The sequence below is a fragment of the Phocoena phocoena genome, chromosome 11 (assembly GCF_963924675.1).
Source record: "Phocoena phocoena chromosome 11, mPhoPho1.1, whole genome shotgun sequence".
Taxonomy (NCBI): domain Eukaryota; kingdom Metazoa; phylum Chordata; class Mammalia; order Artiodactyla; family Phocoenidae; genus Phocoena; species Phocoena phocoena.
The window spans coordinates 98,508,906-98,531,373 of record NC_089229.1 but is presented as its reverse complement, the minus strand read 5'-3'; the positions used below and the strand labels follow the sequence as shown (position 1 = coordinate 98,531,373).

The window sequence follows — 22,468 nt, the reverse complement described above, 5'->3', positions numbered from 1 at the left end:
GGAGAGGGAATGCTGGATCTCTAAGCAGCTCTTTCATCTATGGACTATTCTGGCTCATAGACATGTGTCTTTCTATGACCTTATCCTGCCTCTGTGTAATAACCCTTCATATATTTTAAAACAGCATTAAGACGTCAAGGAGTAGCCTTGGGTTGCGGTCATGCCTCTCCACTTCCTCCAGCCATGTCTCACATGGAATTTTTCTTTTGGAAGTCCCTTCACCATCCCCTTTACTCTTCTCTGAATGGGCTCTAATTGAGCTTTCTCAAGCCATAGAGTCGCAAACTGAATGCCCAGTGTATGAGGGCTGATCGGTGCAGATTAGATCTCTCTTGCTCTAGTCGCTGCCTACCTATTCATGCAGCCTAAGAGCACATTCACTTTTCTGGGCAGTCACATCACATAGTTGATGAACGCTGAACCCATTTGTCGACTAAAACCTCGAAACTTGATGGCAGAGTGATGGTTTTTGTTTTAAAGATGGTGCGACTGAGGGACTTCCCTGGTGGCACAGCGGTTAAGAATCCGCCTGCTAATGCAGGGGACATGGGTTCAAGCCCTGGTCCCGGAAGATCCCACATGCCACGGAGCAACCAAGCCCATGAGCCACAACTACTGAGCCCATGTGCCACAACTACTGAAGCCCATGCACCTAGAGCTTGTGCTCCACAGCATAGACAAGCCACCACAACAAGAAGCCCACTCGTTACAACTAGAGAAAGCCCATGCACAGCAACGAAGACCCAAAGCAGCCAAAAATAAATTAATTAATTAATTTAAAAAACAAAGAAAAAGGTGGTGTGACTGAATCATATCTCTCCCACCTTGTGCTTTGGCCATTGGTGTTTTGGATTTTGGCAAGATCTCAAATGTGATTCTGTTAGATTTTATGCCTGTTAGATTCAGTCCGTCTTCCTCAACTGTCACTATCTTAATGGATCCCAACTGGTGGCCCAGTGTATTCAATGACCTTCCAAATGCTGTTGACACTTTAAGTTTTCAATCATAATGTAATCTAAATAACCTATAATGTTGGTTTTGATTATTTAATTTATTTGAGATTTACTTAGAAGAGCATTTTAGGGACTACTCTGGTGGTCCAGTGGTTAAGACTCCGAGCTCCCAGTGCAGGGGGCCTGGGTTTGATCCCTTGTCAGGGAACTAGATCCCGCACGCTGCAACTAAGGAGTCCACATGCCACAACTAAAGCTCCCGTGTGCCATGACGAAGATCCTGTGAAGCCAAATAAATAAAATAAATAAATATATTTTTAAAAAGAAAAAAAGGAAGAGCATTTTAAAAAATATATAAACTGTTGGTTTCTAGTTTTATTGTATTATAGTAAGAAAGTTTATTGGTAAGGGATTACTTTTTGGAATCTATTAGCCTTTCCTTTGTATCCCCATATTGTCAATTTTTACATAAGTTCTATAACAAGAATGTGTATTCTACTGCAAGGCACACAACTCCCCATGCATCTCTTAAATCAAGCTTGCTGGTTGATGGTTTCAAACACTTTGTATATTTGATGTGCTTTTTTTGTTTGTTTGTTTGTTTGTTTTGCGGTACATAGGCCTCTCGCTGTTGTGGCCTCTCCCGTTGCGGAGCACAGGCTCCGGATGCGCAGGCTCAGCGGCCATGGCTCACGGGCCCAGCCGCTCCGCGGCACGTGGGATCCTCCCGGTCTGGGGCACAAACCCGTGTCCCCTGCATCAGCAGGCGGATCCTCAACCACTGCCACCAGGGAAGCTCTGATGTGCTTTTTGCTTGACTGATATGTCAAATTTGAGATAAGTTTGTTGAACTCTTTTAAACTTTTAAAATGCTTTTAAAGTCTTGTTTTTATCAAATGTTCTTTGTTTTTCTAAGTTTCTGCTTTTTGTGTTTTGCTATGTTGTTTGGCACATACAGGTTTATATTAGTTGTATCTTCTCTATGGATGGACCTTTTTTTTTTATTACTACAAAATATTCTTCCATATGTCCCTTAATTCATGTCATTGGTAAACATGTTGAACACAAGGAGAACAGTGTGTAATGGAGCTCTCTGAGCTATCAATTAATTACATGTGAGCATAAATATGCAACCTGTCTTCTATTAACCACTCTGAAAACACTCCCTTCCCCCAGGGCAGTGTCTAATGATTTCATTCTATGATATCTATGCCTAGTTATTTTGAACAACACAGGGAGGAGGAGACAGAGAAGAGATAGATAAGAGAAGGGAGGGAGAGAGACGTGAGTTCTCAGGGGGGCGGGGGACATATGTGTGAAGGAGCCAGGGAGAGTGAGTAAGAGTCACGAGCACTAATTATTTATCCTCTCCCTTCTGTCTCACTGTGATAGCTGCGGAGCCTCTCTTGTGTAGTCCAGGGTCGTGTAGGTCTTAAACCCCTGCTGACACCTACAGTGGGCTCAGAGCTCATTAGGGCCAGAGTGAGAAGGCCTCGGTTCAAATCCTGCTTTTGACATTTATAAGCTTTCTGGCCTTGGACGAGTCACATTACCTCAATGAGCTCGAGGTTTTCTGTATCTGGAAAACCAGATGGTAATACCTGTATTAGAAAGAAGTCATGTGTAAAAAATGGGTACCCATGAACTTATCTATAAAACAGAAATAGAGTTACAGATGGAGACAACAAACTTATGGTTACCAGGGGGTAAGGGGGGGAGGGATAAATTGGGAGATTGGGATTGACATATACACACCACATATATAAAACAGGTAACTAATAAGGACCTACTGCATAGCACAGGGAGCTCTACTCAATACTCTGTGATGGCCTATATGGGGAAAGAATCTAAAAAAAGAGTGGATCTATGTACATGTATAACTGATTCACTTTGCTGTACACCTGAAACTAACACAACACTGTAAATCAACTAGACGCCAATAAAAATACTTTAAAAAGAAAGAAATCATGTGGACTTAGTAAGATCATGCTTGTGGAAAGGTCTAGCAGACCCATTACATCACCACCAGCATTAACGAGCATTGATTGACTACTTCATAAAACAACATTCTGGGTAACGTAATTTAGACTTACCGAATGGTCTCTGCCCACCAGGGATTCAGCGTTTATGAACTCCAAGTCCACGCGTAAGTGGCGTGGAGGAAAGGAATAGGCAGAAGAGGCCACACACCACCCCACGGTGCCAACCCCACCCCATGGTGCCTTCCTGAGCTCCAGCCGACATAATTCTGTGACCACACAGCCTTGGCTGAGTTAAGTGGAGGAAGCTACCTGCTCCAGCAGTGGGGCGGGTGTAGAGTTATCAGGGGAAAGGTTAAGAAAGGCTGAGTCCAGAAAAGGGAGATGTTCAACAGTGGGGGGAAGGAGAGCAATTACATACTGGGGATGCTGCCAGGGTAGTGATGGATTGAAAAGGATGGAACCTACTGAAAGCCAGGGTGAGAGGCCCAGGTCTGACCTCGAGGATGCAGTGCCACCCAGGACGTCTGACTGTGGTGGATGCCCCCTCTCAGAAGGATGACTGTGTGTGTGTGGGGGGGGGGGTGCCGTGTGCACGTGCATGGTATCAGGGGTACTGGAGATCTAAGGATGGGACACGTGGGAAGCAAAATGGGCCGGGAATAGTGATGCTCGTGTCAATACAAGGCTTAAGTTCAAAGAGGCCTTCAGAGAGAATTTGCAGCGAGCAAGGACTTTCCCTGCCAGCCTCCCACAGGTACTGTGGGAATTAATTAAGCTTCACAAAGTGCATTGCACACAGGGAGTCAAGGTACCAGGCTAGAACAGAGCATTAATACTCAGTTCCACCGGGGTTCCAGCTAATGGCACACAGGCCGAGCCTTTCTGCTATAGAATATTACTTGGTCAACATACTTTTTTCCTGTTCCCTCTCTCCTTTGCCTTCACTTAGGAACAAAGGGTCTGAGAAAGTCATCTGGTCCCGCCTCTAGGCTCTAGGCAGGGTGTGCTGAAATCATTCCAGGAAGAAAAGCAGCATCTTCCTTCCCTAAATGAAAGGATAGTCTTAACCTTGAACAGAACAAATGGCATTCTTCTACAGTTTAGATAAATTTCAGAAGCTTGAACTCAAAGCAGAGCTTCAGAAATGGCCGCTGGCCTCGGAGAGCAGTCGCTCTGATCTCATGTGTTTCCGTGTGGACCGACAGTGGTCCGATCCACAGGACTCTGGTTTGCAAAGCCTGGGGAAAGGCAGATGCAGAGAGAGGAAGAGTTCCCCTCCCATCACAGACAAGTGTCCTGTATCCCATGTGAAGGAAGTGAGGATCGGGGCAGTGCAAGTGGCCTGTGTGTGGTCACCTGGTTCCTTGGGCCAGAGTGGGGGAAGGATCCAGGCCTCGACTCCCACCCCATGTGCAACTACAGTACCACACTGCCTTCCCACCATCCTCAGTTTTAAGACAAATATCATACGATATTATTTGTGGAATCTAAAAGAAAAAAGATACAAAAGAACTTATTTACGAAACAGAAATAGAGTCACAGATGTAGAAAACATCTGGTTTCCAGGGGAGAAAGGGGTGGGGGATAAATTGGGAGATTGGGATTGACATATACACACTACGATATATAAAATGGATAACTAATAAGGACCTACTGGATAGCACAGGGAGCTCTACTCAATACTGTGTAATGACCTATATGGGAAAAGGATCTAAAAAAGAGGGGATATATGTCTATGTATAACTGATTCACTTTGCTGTACACCTGAAACTAACACAACATTGTAAATCAGCTATACTCCAATAAAAATTTTAAAAAAGGAAAAAGAAGGAAAGAAAAGAAAAAAAAAACACCTGACAACTCCAAACCTCTGCATTTAGGATTGTCAGCATCCAAATTCCCTCTGGGGTCTGTCAATTGTGGAGTGAACACGCCCTGGGGTGAGGAATGGGGCCGAAGGTCTGGAGGTTGCCCCCTTTCCCGGGTCTCCACCCCCGCCCCCGCCCCTCACGTTCTGATCACGGACTGAAGACCCTGGGCCAGAAACATCTCAACGAGTCTGCTATTTGCCGGAGAAGAAAATGGAAGCAAGTTCAGCCTCCGCCAGCTTTGCCGTGGGGATGAGAACAGTCGTGAGGGCCTCAGACTCACCACTGCCCCCTGCCGCCTTCCCCACGCAACTGCGGTCTCCGGCTGCAAAGGGAGGCTCTTACTAGAAAAACCCACTTAGGGTTCCCTTGTTCCCCTGAAATCAGTCTCTCTCAGTGAAATCAGTCTCTCTCAGTCTCTCTAACGCCTCTCTGTCTCTGTCTCTGCCTGTCGCTCTCTCTCTCACAGGCACCCAGCCCCACACGATGAGGGTGGAGGTGAATGAAAGGCAAACATAAGAGTTTGTAGAAAATTCTGCAAAGGCTGTAAAATCGCCAATTGGATTTTCAAGATGGATGGTTTCTCCCCAGTTAGATTCTGCTGCCTTGTATAAACCAACTTTGCAGCTTTATCCCATCCGATAAAGCAAACCATTTCTCATCAGTCAGGTTTACAGAGCACGCCGGCGGTACGCACACAGCACACAAATTGACCTCACCTTTCCAGCTGCTCTCGGGGCCAAGTTAACAGTGAGCTTCTGCCTCCGATAATAATATACCAATACAAGGACACGTGCGTGGCTCAGCTGTGGCCTTATGGCCTGCAGCCCTCCCCAAGAACTTCCCTCCACGCTGAGAACAGGAGTGGAATTATAGACTGGAAGGGCTCCTGGGCGTGCCTTTTGCAGGCTGGTGCCTTCTGGAGAAACAGGCTAGAGCAGCATTTCTCAGCGGGGTCTGGGGTCTGCCTGCATCAGAACCCCTGGGGAACGTGTGCTAAGATGCACATTGCTGGGTCCCCTGCCCCCAAAACACACTGATTTAGACCCCCTGGAGGAGGGACCTGGGAATTTACTCTCTAATCAAGAGTCCCTGGTCATTCTGAAACAAGCTAACATTCAAGAACCACACAGCTAAGGCTCGTCACAAGTGGTGCATGAGGGCCACCTGCCATGCGTACGAGGCTTTAATTGCTGCCCTACCTGGAAGCAAGGCCAAGGAAATGATGACCTCCCCGCCCACACACACACACATCACAGAACACCAGTTCCCGGGCTTGTGTCAGGTGCCGGGATCACGGCTGGGCTGCCTGTCAGGTTGTGAGACACATTCCCTCCTGGTCTGGACACCCTTGCAGAGCCGAGGGAAATTGGTCTAGACAGAAAGCTGCAGGATAGTGGCCGGGTGGGAGCTGCAGGCGAAGCCCTCCCAGAGCCCCACTCCCGAGAAACTGCCCGAGGCCTGAATCATTTGGACGAGGACAGACTGCGCAGAGGAGGGACTGATGCCCGTGAGGGTGTGGGGAGCATCGGAAAACTTGTCAAGGCCAAGGGTGGTCCACGGAGGATGCAGAACAGGCTACCGAGCTGCAGAAGACTGAGAGGGCTGCCTTTGATCTCGAAAGCACTTTTCTTCAAAGAGCTCAAAGCACTCCCCAGACACAGCCTGATCCATTCTTACCCCCATCCTCCGCGGTAGATCTTGGTAAGGAACTCAACCAGGGCAACTCCTCTGGCAGATTCCAACGCGGGTCCAAAGTCAGAATCCCTTGGGATATTTTATACGCGCAGACTTGGAGCCCTCACCGCAGACCAAGGCAACGGGGCCCTCCTGGAGTAGGGCCCCAGCATCCCCTACTGGTGAAAGGTCTGAAGTTCCTGCTGCCTCCAGGCAGCATGGTTCTACATCTGGAGAGCTCAAGGTCTTTTTTCCAGATCAACATAATTGGGCAGGGTGCTTTCAGTGGCAAAGGAATTCGTAGCTCTGACGGCCAGAAGTTCCTCCTCACGTCAAACCACGCCTCCCACGGTAAAATGTAAGGTTCGCCAAGCCTCTGCGTGGTGCACACAGAGAAAAGCGGCTCGGTTGCAATCTGACCCTCTCCTCCTCCGAGGGAAGTGGAGGGAATGCAGTCCACTCTGGAGGTGCCGCAGACGAGCTGGGCACCAGCCCAGGGCCCTGCATTCCACCTGGCCCCCACCTCACCCCGCCGGTCCGTGGCTGCTTCTCAGTGGACACGCGCCAGTGTCAAACACTGAACCCAGAGTCTAACTCAGATCTGAGGTTTTCTCACCTTCTGTCCCAAAGGCAAGAGGGTGGGAGGTTGAAGGCCCCCAGGCTTGCCTCTTTCCTCTGCTCCCGACATGCAGGGTCAGAAAATAAAATACACGGCCGGGAGGAAAGGCCTGGAGTTGCTTCTGACACTGCCCTAGAGCCTGGGGCTCCGGACATCAGCTTCAAGATGTCAAGCCCAAGCACTGCCCCCGCTGCATCCTCCCTCCTAGAGGCTGGAGGTGACCCTGGAGGATGCCGCAGGGGGGCCTTTCTCACTCACTGCAGTGAAACTGTAACCCTGAGGGACACGGCTAGGCTGGGGACCTGGGACCAGGACTCCCCCCACGTCGGTCGCAAGTCTCTGGGCCCCGTGGGACAGAGAAATGAGGTGTGTGGTTCGGAAAAGGGGGAGGCAGCTGAGGCCACTGCTGCCAATGGCCACGCTGTCAGGTGTTTCAACAGCACGGGGACTTCCTGGTCGGCTGTGCGGCAGGATTTTTTTTTTTTTTTTTTTTTTTTTTTTTGCGGTACGCGGGCCTCTCACTGCTGTGGCCTCTCCCGTCGCGGAGCACAGGCTCCGGACGCGCAGGCTCAGCGGCCATGGCTCACAGGCCCAGCCGCTCCGCGGCATGTGGGATCCTCGCGGACCGGGGCACGAACCCGTGTCCCCTGCATCGGCAGGCGGACTCTCAGCCACTGCGCCACCAGGGAAGCCCCTGCGGCAGAATTTTTACGGCTCTGCCTCACTGGTGTGATCGTAAACTCCTCAAAGACGGGGACTCTGTGCTCCGTTGGCTCAGCTCAGCCTGGCACAGAGTAAGTGCCCGTTACACGGCAGCTACTGGTCACACGCGACTGTAGCCCGGTGCCTAGCCCTCGGCTGTGCACAGCAGGCAAGTCTCGTCGCCCTCTCTGGGACGAGCGCTCATTTCCCAGATGCAGTGACGTGTTAGCCCCCGGACTGAACAACCGGCTCGTGGCGGAAACTGGGAGATGCTTTGACAGTCAGGGTTCCCCAGACTGCTGCCCGAGTCAAACGATGCCCCAAACCTTCCCTTCTCTCCCTTCACCAGCCAGAGGGTGCCCCTCCTGCAAACAAGCCCAACCCCCAAACTCGCCTCCTAGATGTCCCAGAATCACTCAGCCTCATGCCGAACCATTTGTAAAACCTCCCATCTAACTATTCTGTATCCCATTGGGGTTTCAGTTTTTTCTTTGACTTCTACGCTGCAAGGACCTTCAGGGATCCCCTGGTCCAGGAGGAACCTGGAAACAAGATGTGAACAACCTTTTTCTTTCTTTAACAGAAGAGAAGAGAACACAAGAGACTCTAAGAGAAAACCTCAGGGCCCGTCACATGTCACGAGGGTGAACACGTTTCATGAAACTTTTGTCTCAGTTACTCACACACACAAGTGTGTGGGAGCTGCAAAGTCAAGCGCGTGTCTTCTGGCCAGTCACAATCAGAAAGTTTGAACAACACCAATCCCGTTCTCGAATGTTGCCGGTAAGGAAACAGATGCACAGAGAGGTAAAGCACATTGCCTGAGGTCACACAGCTGGTCAGTGGCGGTGCCTGGGCAGGACCTCAGGTTGCTCCTGTCTCCTGTTGCAGTGCTCTGCTCGCTACGGGTCTCTGGGAAAAGGACTGCCAGAGAGCTCAGTGAGCCCCGAGCCCACCCGAGTCCTCCGGCCGGAGTGGACTCCATCAGCTGACCTGGGGCAGGGGTAGCTGGCAGGCATATGAACGGAGGATGGGCACAGACGACTGCAACTCCTGGCTGAGCTAGTTTCGACCATGCAGCTGACAGTGACCTTGACTTTCAGCTCAAGAACTTTTTAACCATCATTGAATTGGAACCAAAACACGAATGGAGGCCACTTAGAGATGGATGTATGGCCCAAGAGGCTCTGCAGTAAGTCTCTCCCTGCAGAAGTGCAGGCCAGCAGAGGGGCCCCCTGCAGGTAAGATTCTGGGCCCCGAGCTGGGTCACTGCAGCCATTCCGGCCCTCGTCTCCTTAGGAAACAAGGGAGCCGTCCCCTCTGGGGGTGCCCCTGACTTTCACTGTGGCTCCTTGGGGTGAGCAGTGCTGGACTCGGGGGGGGGGGGGTGAGGGGCAGAAAATAAGCCTTATTTTACACGTGAGAAAATCGAGGCCAAGAGACCAGAGCAAGGTCACAGAGCTAGCTGGTTGGAGGGCCACACATGACTCTGACCCAGAGCTCCTGATTCCCTGGGCCTGCTTCTCACATCCACGCAAGAGGCACCGGGACATCTTGTTAAAACGCAGAGTCGGTAGGCCTGGGGCGAGGCCTGAGGCTCTGCATTCCTGAGAAGCTTCCAGGTGATTCCATAGACTAGACTTCGACAGCAAAGCTCTACACTGTGTTGTCTGGAAGGATAAAGGGATCCTTATACTTCACCTCCAGCTCTCCACTTCAGCCAGGCAAATCCTCCAAGACTCACAGACATACTTATTTAAACTAGTAATAAATGTTATTATTTTAACATTCATCGAATACTTACTAAGTGCCCACACTGTTCTAAATGCTGACATGTAATCCTCACAGGTCTATGACATGGGTATTACTGTCCCTATCTTACACATAAGGAAGCTGCAACTCAGAGAGGTTAAGTAACTTGGCCTAAGTCACACAGCTAGTAAGCAGCAGAACCAAGATTCGGACTCAGCTCTGACTCACAGCTTATTCAGCTAAAGGCTCTATAGCGTATACCCTCAACCCCTCTCTCTCCCAGCCCTGGGAGCCTCACCCCAGAATGCTCTGAACACTCCTCTAGCCCGACCGCGTTCCCTCCAGCACCACACGGCCACGACTGCTCATAATTCAGGGTCCGAAAGGTCCTCTTCCAGACCTGTGTGTAGCCAGTGGGCCTCAGCAAGTTACTTTAGAGTTGATGGGGGGAGGCATGAGACGGAAGGGAGCTCAGGGTGGGGCGTGGACAGCGGTCCGCACGCTGTGGGTCACAACATCGAGCTCCTCGCTGTAACGTTCGTTGATGAGTGTGGACAAGCACAGCGCCCCGCTGGTACACTCGTCCCCGCAGGCCAAGGGACACCCGCCTGGCAGGCCCGCACCTGCGGCGCCCGGGGCCTGGCCAACTCGGGCCTGGCTCCCGAGCAGCTTCTTCAGGTCCCAAGCACGTTGCCTGGGGTGGCGTCCTCCAGTACAGGAGGAGTTCTAGAAAGCACTAAATATCTGGAGAGAGCCCGGGGCCAGGAGGGCAGCAGGAGAAACTTAAGACCATGACGGGAGTGAGACGGCAGGAGGGCCGGGGGCTGGTCCAGAGATGGGGGTAGGTCCTGTAGGCTGGGGCCTTACCGCCCCAAGGCAGACACAGTGGTTTCTAATGGGTCTCGGACACCAGACCATCTTGCTCTGAGTCCTGGCTCTGCCGCTCACACACTGTGTGTTCCGGGGGCGTGTTCCTTACCCTTTCAGTGCCTCGACTTTCCCATTGGTAAATTGTGGATAATGATAAATATCCCAATGGGTTGTGTAGGAATTTAGGACCGTGCCTAGCACGTGGTGAGGGCCTAATAAATGTGAGTGAGGTCTTAGAAATAGACACCCGGGGACGGCCACAGGCCCGGCCCCCGCTCTGGAGGACGGTCATCAGGTGGCGTCACCGAATATAAGACAGAAGAGGTGTGTCTGGTTTGTACGTGTCTGTACAGAGGGCGGCTGAGACTGGTACCCACTTTTTCAGGGCGCACTCCAGCTCATTCTTCTCCTCGTGGGCTTCTAGGAGCTGCGAGAAGATTCTGGTCAGGAAATCCTCAAAGTTGGACAGTAAGTGAGGCTCGTCCTTCTTCAGCTGCAGCCAGAGTTGCTTGACATCATTTTCACTGTGAGAGAAAAAGGAGCATTAGAGTGGGAGCGTGGACGCGAGGCTTCATGGGACGCACGAGGTCCCAGGTGTGACACCGACGGCTAGAACGTTATCACCGTCAGCACGGCGACGGCAGCGGCTGACATTTATTGAGCGCTTGCCGCGTGCTGGCTGCTTTATGCACGTTTGCTCATTTGACCTTCCAGTGAGGCAGGTGCTGCTAACACCCCCGTTTACGGGGGAGGGGACGGATGCAGAGGGGTGAGGTGAGCCGTCTCAGATCACTCCGCTGGGAAGTGATGGAGCCAGGAGTCGTGCTGGCCTCCTAAGGGCCACGCTCAACAGCTTTGCTTTCTGTCTCCCGCGATGAGCCGGCGGTGCTGCGCACACACAGCCGCGGGCCAGGAGCATCTCCAAACGCCAGGAGGCAGCGGGAGGACGGGAGCCCAGCGCGTGTGAGGACAGGCGCCGTGGAGCTGAAGCAGCGAGCCTGTCGCCCCGGGAGGGATGGGCCTCCCAGCTGAGAGCGAAGGACGTGGCATCTGACGGATGGCAGGAAGCAGCTGTCACCGCAGGGAGTGGAAGGGAAGATGCAGCACCCACTGGGGCCCGGAGGCAGCGGGCGTGACGGACAGGAGAAAGCAAGGGAAGGAGCAAGCCTGAGATGTGTGTGTGCACACACGGAGAGATGGGTGGAGAGTCGGGAGGACGGAGGCCGGCAGAGAGGCACAGACACAGAGTGGCGTGCCTAGAACCGCTCCCTCCCCAACAGGCACGTGGGCGCTGAGCAGAGGAGACACACGGGCCGCGGTCACGGTGATGGGGGTGGGGCGGGAGGCGGCACACCCATGGACCTGCTCTGTCTCTGGAGAAACTCAACAGTCTACGGCCAGTGATCAGACAGAGAGCCAGAGGGTGATCTGATCTCACTCATTAAATTCTAAAACCACTGTGATCTGAAGGCAGCTACAACTGGGGACCCTCAGGATAAAGAATAAAATCCCTTGTGCTGTGTAACAAGCACTATATCTGAGAAATTTTACTCAAAAGTGATACCTGATGGTGCCATGTTAGTAATGTGCCTGGGGTGTAAGTGTTACTCTCTGCACCCAGCAGAGAAGAGGCCCGCCGAGAAATGCACCTGCTTCCGGTCAGTTATCTGATCATCTATCCAATCACCCCTCCTTCCCTCTTTCCTTCCCTTGCTCCATTCCATCCAAACATCCACCAACTCATCTAGAGCATCCATCTATCCACCATCCATCCTCCCATCCATCCAACCATCCATCCATTCATCCACCCACCCATCCATCCACCCTCCCATCCATCCACCCATCCATCCTCCCATCCATCCACCCAACAAGTATTTATTTGTTGAAAACCTAGCACTGATCTGGATGACATGAGAGATCTAGGAAACAAGAGAAGGGGAGGTAAGGAGCCTCCTGTCTCCCAGAAAAATGTCCATTTCCCCCCATACAGAACATGCAGTGGCTGTCGCTCTATTGGGCTGTAGATACAATGGGGATTGCTCAAAGGGTTCAGAGATAAAGGGTCTCTGGGAGATACCACGATGACTTCCCATCACTGTGGCAGGTTGCCCCTCATAAGGTAAAGGCATTATAAAATCAAGATGCACCTTGCTGGCCGAGGTCTGCCTGCTCCCATCCCCTGGGTTCCTGCTGCGGCCTGGCAGAGAACCATTAGGGTGAGAGCCTCCAGTGAGATTTGCAGACCTACCTGACGCTCTTCCAAAGCTACCTGAACCTCTTAGTCGTGGCCACATCACCTCCCGCCAGATTTCTGGAGAAGGGATAAGTCTCTCAATGCTGGATGAAAATTAAGCTAAGGCCGATTAGCTGCCAAATCACTCAGCCAGTCGAAGCACCGAGAAAAGCCGGGAGCCCAGGTGCTCTGTCTACCACTTCTGGACAAAGCCAAGGCCACTCTCTTGGAAGGATACAGGGGTGCAGGGTGAGAAAGGGTTCTGGGTGGTCAGTCCATCCATCTCCCCGCTTCCAGAACAGTACACAAACCATCTTGGTCGGTGAGATCTTTAAAGACCTCCGAAGTTTTCCAGCCTCCTCTGTTTCCTCATCTGGGGTCCTACAGTCTGGACTGTTTTCCCTCACGCTGCAGCAAAAGCCCACTTCCTTCTTGTTTAACTTCAAGGAGGATGACAGTGGCCGGGCACCATCTCCTGTGTGTGGGTTTTTATCGACCACTCTTGGAACCTTCCCCAGAGCCTTCTCTTCTCCAGGAGCTCTCGTGTTGGCTTGGCCCTGCACGGGCCTTTGTCTGATGTCTTCAGAGAAACCTCTGGTGAACTCTGATTTGAGAGCCCTGCAGGAGGGTGGCGGTCCAGAAGTGATGGGTGGGCAGAGAGATGCCTGTCTTTCATGACAGTCCCTTGGCTTGCCCACACTGCCCTCTCCTGTCCCCTCCTCCAGGACGAGCCTTCACGGGGTCGTGGGCATGGTCACTGGGCTCTGGTCTCTTGTCCTTGGAGCAGTGGAGCTAATGTCTCCTCTGGCTTGCCCAGGCTTCTGCCAGCCTGTCTCAACTCTGCCACAGCCTAAAAGACGCTGGGAGCTACACATACTTCCTTGGCCTGCATGCTGTGTGAAGGCCCCTCTCTCTTGTTTCCCCTTTATCATCCTCCTCCACAGTCTTCTTCTTCCCAAGCTCCAGACACATCAGCTCCAACCATCAGGCCATTCCCCCCTCACTCATGAAACACACACCCAACCCAAGACCTGGAGACGCCAACACAAAAAGGCAAGGGGCGGAAGTTATTCCATGTTTTTCAGGCGACTCTCTGGTTTCCACTAGCTACAACATCACTTGACTTCATTTCAATTAATGGCAAAGGTCTGGGTTTACATCTATGTGTCTCTTTCTTACAAAACACTTTTTGCAAAAAAGAAAAAAAAAATGGGGGTATTACGTTTGGTTTGAAGTGGCAGCCACCTAAAATTTTCAGCTGAGTTACTGATCACCCAAGTGATGAGCTGGTAAAAACAGGTTCACCTCCCACCTCGGCTTCCAGAACAGGGCTGGTTCGGCTCAGGGATCTGAGGCACAGGCGCTTCCGTGTAAGGTGGCTTCGGCAGGAGCACAGCACGTGGGACGCACTGCGGCCCCAGAGACCCAGCGGAGGTGGAGATGCTGGCGAGATGATGGTGACAGGAAGCCTTAGGCGGGACGCACCGAACCCCTCAAGGGTTTCAACCCTTGCACAGCCCTCTGATGGGCAGGCAGCCCTCTGATGGGCGGGCAGCCCTCAGGGAGCAAGGCTAAGCCAAGGACTGTACTGATTGTGGATGGCAGGGGGTGAGGAAGGAGTGTGGGAGATCAGGGGATAGGAGCGTTTCCAGTGAAAATAATGTAAAAAACAGAGGCAGAGCCCTAGACCCTGACGCAGACAGGTCACGGCCAAGGGCAGGCTGCATGGGGCCAGTGGCCTAGCTGGAAGCAGGGACCCAGGGCTTGGCTGAGGGCTTAGTAGGCGTTAAGGTTGGACAGAACAGATGGGGAGGCTGCCCCTAGGCTGGGCTCCACCCCCAGACCACAGTCGCCACTTACTCTTCCCAAACCTTTTGGGCTCCAAGCCTGTCCATCAGCATTTGGAACTGGCCTTCCTCATCTTCGTCCATGTCACCCAGATCCTCACACCCTCTGGTCTGATACACCTTCTCTTCCTGGAGCTGGGCCAGGTGCTCTTCCTCACTCGGCTTCTGGCTGAAGAAGAAGTGACCTGGGGGACGCACGGGCACAAGATCTGGATTAGGCAACACTCGCCCAGGAAGACCTTTGTTTCCTCAGCTGCCAGGAATCGATTGAGGTTCAGCTGAGAGGAGAAGAGGGGAGGCCAGACTCCCTGTAGCCACGATCCTTGGAGGTCATGCTCCGGATTTCATGTCTCTCCTACTTGGATGAGATTCTGCCAGAGATGCTAGAATCTGGGAAAGGCAGAGCGCATGGCGGGTACTACGGCACCTTTGTGCTTCTTAATCTTTGAAAGGCCGGCTTAGAATCATCTCTTCGTTGATTTCTTCTCTAAACAAGACCTTTCCCCTATCGCACTCGAGCGGCCTGCCTGCCTGTGCTCTGTGTTATCACCTAGTGATCCTGGCCGCCAGCGTCACTGTGCTTCACGTTTACGTGAATGTAAATAAATTCAATTGTATGAATTCAATTATAAATTCCCGAAGGTCAGGAAAGACACCAGATACTTCCAGGCAAATACCTGGCACCTTGAAGGAAGCAGATGTATGGTGATTTATCTGACCCATACTTGTTCTAATCAATATCTGATCAGTATTGGATCTGATGGTGTATCTGTTTTTCTTTTTTTTCATCTTGTTCACGCATCTCAGTTGTTTTTCCTCCTGGTCACCTTGAGAACGACTGGTCCATTCCAACCCTTTACAAATTCCTCTGAAATCTGTTGCCCCTCAACCTGGAGGACTCAGCCACACTCAGGTCGAAACGAGCCGTACAAGCCTCCCACTCTTGTCCACTGGTATCTCGGCAGAAACGGACAGGCTGGAAATCCCATCTCAGCCTCTCTCTTAAGCTGACCTTCCTGCCAGAGCTTCTCTGCTCGTTCCTTGCCACTTTCCAGTAGGAGAGGACCTGGCAGTGACAGCGTGGTGGGCACTGAGGGGGCAGTGGTGTGAGCAGCGGAGGTGGACACATGAAAAGAGACCAAATGCCCCAAAGCCTGGAAACTTCAGGAAGCAGGAAAGCTTGTGCTCCGTGGACCCTCAGAGCTGGTGGGGCAGGGATGCCCCTTATATGGCTTTAGGCCAACCCACACCCTGGGGCTCCAGCGTCCACCAGAACTTACTAAATCCAGTGGTGAACTCCGCTGGGGTCAGAAAGCCATTGCCGTCAGCATCCAGGGCATCAAACACATCCTCCAGGTCCTCCAGGCTGAGGGGCAGCTCCTCATGCAGCCTCTGAAAACAATCCAGACCGCGCTGGTTAACACCGCTCATCACGGACGGCTGCCGAGGGGGGCAGCGCCTTCCGCCCCGCCGACAAAAGCCAGAGGCCAGATTCTGAAGCCTCACCACCCTTCTCCTCCTCTGAATATCAGGACATCCACCATCTCTTGGTTGCCTACTCATGTGGTAGGCCACTTGCGGGATGATTTATAAGTAAACGTGTACATTTATTACTATATTTATATATAATTTATTACATATATGTTTGCGTTTAATTCTCACGACAATTCTCTGAAGTGGGCATTACTATCCCCCTTTTACAGATGATGTTAAACGACCTATCCGTGCCCGTAAGTGACATGGCCGGGATCAAATCCAGGTCTGACTTCAAAACTGGCACTGTCCACAGCCGTAAAGGACCAGAACTGCATGGGACTGAACCCCGTGTAGGATAATGCCTGCACGACACGGTGCGGTCCAGGTCACTGGGATAATGAATGTAAAGGATAATGCACAGTACCCGGCACAGAGAAGGCATTCAGTAAAACGTATGAGGGAGGTAGAGAAAGAAAGCGGGGAGCAGAAGGTCCCCACCAGGGCCGCTGACCCACCAAGGTCACTCAGTGAGTGAATGGCACAGCCAGGTTTCACTCTGGTTTCACCTGCTCTGCCCAAGCCCCTCCCTCTGTCCCCCTGTTGCCATGCAGGTGTGGGTCACACTCTCAGAAGCCTTCCCTGATGGAGGCCACTCATGTCCCAGGGCTGCAGTTTCTGTGGACACACACTATGGTCCTTTAGCTCTGAAGGGGAGCTGGACAAGGCCACTGGGTGACGCGCACCCATCATACCAGCCTGCCCTCCACTCCTACTCCCTGCTGGCTCTCAACTACTTCCTGAAAAGACATGAACTGCCACTGCCTTAAGGTATGGATGAGAGTATTTGTGTTGGACTTCCCGGGCGGTTCAGTGGTTAAGACTTCGCCTTCCAATGCAGGGGGTGCGGGTTCGATCCCTGGTTGGGGAGCTAAGGTCCCACATGCCTCGCGGCCAAAAAAACCAAAACATAAAAGAGAAGCAATATTGTAACAAATTCAATAAAGACTTTAAAAAGGACCACATCAAAAAAATAAATAAATAAATAAATAAAAAATAAAAGAGTATTTGTGTTGTAAAAGGGAGCTGGCCAAGATGGGGTGTGAGGTCACTGGACCTGGGCTGCCCCAGACCACGCAGGGAGAGAAAGGCAGACACTGATGGCCGAGGAGCAAAGTGGCTGAGCTGAGGATGCTTCCCTCTGGCCTCTGCCTGATGCACCGGTGGCCCCAGGCCAATGTTAATTTGCATCGTTGAAGCAAGCACCCTCTTCTACCCTAATAATCAAAACCTCCCAATGAAGACTCCCCAAGGGAGTTCATTACAGCCCAGCTGACCCTCCCCCATCCTCCCAGCTCCCCGAGGGACGGCTGCACAAAATTGCCGCTGTGGAAGTGACTGACAGCTGAAGACAAGGACCACGGGGCCACAGGAAGGAAGGTACACGCCCATCTGAACAGTCAAAAAGAGATGGCGGGTGTGAAAGCCCATAACGTAACTTGCGAGACACTCGGTTGGACCCTCAGGCACCCTTCTGGCTGATAAGCCGTAAGGATTAATTTGGCAGGTACTCGCATTAAGAGAGACCATGATGCATTACAACGTGGGGAGACAGGATGATGTGGAGCCCTTTAGAATCACTGAATTACATAGGAATGAGGTTTTAAAAAAGGAAGGTAAGTGAGAGTGTGCAAGGATTCCAGAAGTGCACCTGCTGGGCAAGCAGCAGAATCTCTGTCTTGTCAACAATCTATAAACCAGCTGTGTCAAAGCCAAAGGCAGAGAATGCAGGGCGAGGATGGAGTCAAGTTCGCAAGCAGGAAGTTCATTAGCTCCATTTGAAGCTAAAGGCATCACGTTGGAGGTAGGGTGAAAACCCAAGATTCCAGTCCTTTCCTTGGGATAACCCTGCCCCCCTCCCTACCCTCTGCCTGAATGTGATCTCTAAAATGTGGTCTCTCACACTGTGCTGGACCCAGAAAGGGGCTGAAAGGAATTGCAGAGTCAGTGGGACCCTCAACTTGCCTCTTGCCCAAAATACCCACACGTGGGCACCCGTACTCTTGTTAGCATCACCCAGGAAAAGCTAGGTCACACCCCGCCTCGGGCGCCATCCCTGAATCCAACAACACTTCTGACCCCAAGTCCTTCCCATGCTCTAATCCCATTCCTTGTCTCTGTCTCAAACCAGCTTCCTCCTCTTGCTGTCACTGAAGCTGGGGAGGGCAGTATGACATTCTCCAAGTCATCCTCCCTCTTCACGTCCTGCCAAAGTAGTATTGAGGGCTTCTCCAGCCTTCTCTGCAAACTGCCCATGCCTGATGCCTCAACCTCTCTTTATTGGCCCTACCCGGAAAATCCTTTAGTCTTAATAACCATAATTACCTCTTATTTATCTTTCTTCTCTGGGCCTGCAGAGCCATGTAAAACCAACTTATTCTGCTCTTGTCCCCTGGGTACCTAGTGCTGTCTACATTTTTAACTAAAGGAGCCAAGCCAGGTGGAGAGGGACGCGATGATTCATTCCACGGTGCTGATAACCCGCGAAGCTCTGAGATTTCCCTAAAGTCACGGTGGAGGCCAGGCTGGGATAAAGAAGCAATTTCCCCTTCAGGGCTTCCGCTGTCAGCTAAGGGTTCTCCGTGCATCCATGCATAATTCCTTTCTCTCATTGCTATCCCACACCTGCCACCAAAAGTCTGCCCGGCCAGCACCACCCGTGCCAGCCTTCCAGAATCCCGCTTCACGGGTGGATCCTGTCTCCCACTCCCACCTGGAAGAGCAGGTGACGGGGGAGGGAGTCGGGGAGAAGGCAGGCTTGCCCTCCTCACTCTGTCCATGGCCCAACCAGTGGCTCTTTACGATTCCACACTCCCTCCATCCGTGGCCTCCCTCCACTGCCCTCCAGTTCACTCTAACCCCTGCTTCCTCTGAACTCTGAATTCCTGTATCACTTCCTCAGGAAGCCTCCGCAGCCCCCGGCTTAGACCAGCGGTCCGGACGCCCCCAAACACATTTCTTTCGTTCATAAGTCTCACCTCACTTTGTACTTTACATACTGATGGATGCGATTAGTGGATGAATGTCTGCTCCTTCAGTGGCCTGGAAGCTCTGGGAAGAGGGACCCCGTTCACTTTTGTTCACTGTCATGGCCCCAGGATCTAGCCCAACGCTGACAACCAGGCGGTATTTAGATACTTGTTGAACAAGTGAATCAATAAACCAGTGACTACGAGTGATAGATAGCAGGTGGTCCTGAGCTCCTGCCCACGGAGCACTGGTCTAGACCCCATCCACTCTAGATCCTGACCAGCCCCCGTCCCCCACCCAGGGATGCTCGGCGAGGGCTTATAAACTGGGGCATGGAACAGGAAACAGTCCTGCAGGAGCCATGCTGAGGGCGCAGGCTCCCAGAGCCAGGGGAAAACGCTGTCTCCCGCTACAGCCCAGCTGGACCCTCTACCTTCCTGGTCACCAGCCCGCAACATGCCTCATGCAGCTTAAAGCCAAGGGTTGCACAGCTTCAAATGCATCTAAGGGGATGCTCATTAAAGAGAAAACCAGGAGATCCACCTTTACAGCCAGATCAATCTCTCCCTCTTTCCAGGCTCCCAAAGCCTCCTGTTCAGACCCTTCTCCCAGCGCCAACCACTCTCTTCCCTGCGGTAGAGCCCAGAAGCACCAGACATCTTCAGGATGGGACTGTGAGGTCCAGAGGCGGGATCTACCTTGATTCTGCCTAGTGCCTTGATGTGCTTGGTTCAGGCTGACGGCTGGGTGCAGACGGGAGTCTCAACCTCCGTGCTATTGACATCTCGGGATGAATTCTTTGTTGGAGAGGGAGGTGGGGGAGGAGCCGTCCCGTGCTTTACGGGACATTTAGCAGCATCTCCGGACATCACTTAGTAGATGCCCGTAGCATCTCCCTCTCCAGTCATTCCAATCAAGAATGTCCCTAGACATGGCCAAATGTCCTCTAAGAAGCCAAACTGCCCTCGCTCACATAGACTGGATACAAACAAGAGCAGCACCAACTAGAGACGAACTGAAGGGACCCTCTCCAGCAGAAATGCCCCTTCTTGATCTCTGAGGCAGACAGATGACTTGCACTTGACCTCCCAGTACGACAATGCAGCCGCTGCGGAAACAGTGTGGGATCCCTCAAAATATTAAAAATAGAATTGCCATATGATCCAGCAATCCCACTTTGGGGTATATACCCCAAAGAACTGAAAGCAGGGACTCCGAGAGCATTTGTACGTCCCTCTCCACAGCAACGTGATTCACACCCAAGGGTGTGAAGCAACCCAAGTGCCCATCGACGGCCAAATGAATAAACAAAATGTGGTAATTAGATAAAATGGAACCTTATCCAGCCCTAAAAAGAGAGGAAATTCTGACATGTGCCACCATGTGGAATCTTGAAGACATTTTGCTAAGTGAAATAAGGCAGTCACCAAAGGACGGATACTGTATGATTCTACTTATATGAGGTCCCCAGAGGAGCCATATCCATAGAGACAGAAAGTAGGATGGTGGTCCTGGGAGATGGGTAGTGTTTAATGGGGACAGAGTTTCTCTTTTGCAAAATAAGGAGAGTTCTGGTGAGGGTTACACAACAATGTGAATGTATTGAAAAGCACTGAAATATTCACTTAAAAATGGTGCAGATGGGGAATTCTGTTACGTGTATTTTACCACAATTTGGAAACATCACAGAGTGGAGGACACTAGGAATTGTGTTAAGACTCGGGGTATAAGTCCCCCCACCCCCAATGGCACACACACACACACACACACACAGTGAGCATTTATGGAGAGATTTTCAGGTCCCAGCTCGGGGCTAAGTGCTCTGCATGTACACACGCGCCTGATTCTCTTCTAACGCTGGGAGTTAGTTATAAATAATTCACAGATGAGGGGCTACAGCTTAGAGGGCTTAAGAGACTTACACTTACAAGTTCACACTGCTGGTAAGTGGCAGATTCAGGATTAAAACTCAGGGCAATGTACCACAAAATTCTTTAAGAGTCTCTTTGTTAACCTAAATCAGGCGTCAACTAGCAGCCCCTGTAAAGGCCAGATCATGCGTATTTGAGGCTTTGCAGGCCTTCATCACAGCTTCCCAAGTCCGTGTTGTAACTTGGAATCCGCCGTGGATGGTATGAGAAGGAAAGAGCCCGGCTGTGTTCCAATTACACGGCACTCACAGAAACAGCGAGTGAGCCAGGTTTGGCTGGCTGGCCAACTCCTAGATGGTTCTTCACAGTTTGGCTAATCCAGGAATTCCAGGCAGTGTTGCAGGGTGGGTACTTGGCGTTGGTAATAACCATTACACTCCTCTAAGAAATCAGAGGAACAGGGTTTAGGAAGCTGCTGGTGTCTTCAGAGATCTCCTGCCCGACCTGTCCCCATCTCCCTCTCCCAACTGGAGGGGTCCCTTCATGCCCTCTCCAGCCTGGTCCTCCCGTGTCCCTCTGCCTCTCACTAGGGACCCTCCGGCTCACGACTGTGGTTCTCTAGGGGATCCCTCCCTGCAAAGCAATCTTCACCCCAGTTCTGCCTGGAATGATCTCCATGGGACACACAGAGGGGTTTATTGTGGAGGAGGGAGTGAGGTCTGGGGGGCCACGGGTGGAGCTGAAGACCCTCCAACCCCTGCCTAAACTCTGCGCTCACAGGTCGGTATCATCCATCCAACCTCCCGTAGCAGGACCTGCTCGTGCACAACCCGAGCTCCGGGCGGCTTGCATCCTGGCCTCGGCCGGGGGACCTGCTCCTTTCCGTCTGTGGCCCTGCTCTGTCAGGGTGTCTGTTTGCTCACGGCCGCTGCTCTCCGATCACCTCTCAGATGCCTGGGTTTCCCCACCTCTCGGATGGCTGGGAGCCTGTCTCAGTCCCTGCAGGTGGAGTTCTTCCATTACTCAGGAGAAAGAAGAATGGGGGCACGAGGGGAGCAGCCTTGCCCCTCCCCCTCCCTCAAAGGATGGCAACTGTGTACGGTTTTGTGCCAGCTCCCCTCGCCCGCCGGCCCCTCCTGCCCAGGCTCCCCACCCCGATCCAGCCACTCTCCGCCCTAACAGGCCTTTCCTGGCGTCTGGATCTGGGTGTGCGAGCATGCTGTGAGCTCTTCTCCAGGTCCCGAGAGGCCGTGCTGGGAGCCGAGGGTGAGGAAGGGGGTGGTGACCAGCACCCAGGGGCCAGCCACCGGCTGCCGCGGTACGTGCAGGGGTGACAGCAGCAGGCAGATGTCCTCAGTCCTGCCAGGAGAACCAAGGGCGCGTGGACCTCACAGGGAACCCAGGGTGGACAACAAGAGGGTGACCTTCTTCCCAAATCTCCTTCCAGCCCATCCTCCTCCAGACGTGACCGTGAAAGCGGCAGAGAGGCGGCCCTTCGATGACGCGTTTTGTTCTCTCGTGATATCATTCTCTCAGCTAGAAGAGCTGAACTTTTCAAATGCTTCGCCGTCCACAGGCACGCAGAAAGTTC

General features: G+C 52.2%; 1 protein-coding gene across 1 annotated transcript in view; it reads right to left on the bottom strand.

Moving 5' to 3' along the window:
- CRACR2A (calcium release activated channel regulator 2A) overlaps positions 1–22,468 on the bottom strand; it is a 70,446-nt gene that overhangs the window by 44,662 nt on the left and 3,316 nt on the right. Inside the window, exons 2-4 of the mRNA XM_065888117.1 lie at positions 15,784–15,895; positions 14,517–14,688; positions 10,801–10,947 (exon numbers count right to left, since the gene is read on the bottom strand). Coding sequence (XP_065744189.1) covers positions 10,801–10,947; positions 14,517–14,688; positions 15,784–15,895 — 431 coding nt within the window. The remainder of the gene's footprint in view (positions 1–10,800; positions 10,948–14,516; positions 14,689–15,783; positions 15,896–22,468) is intronic.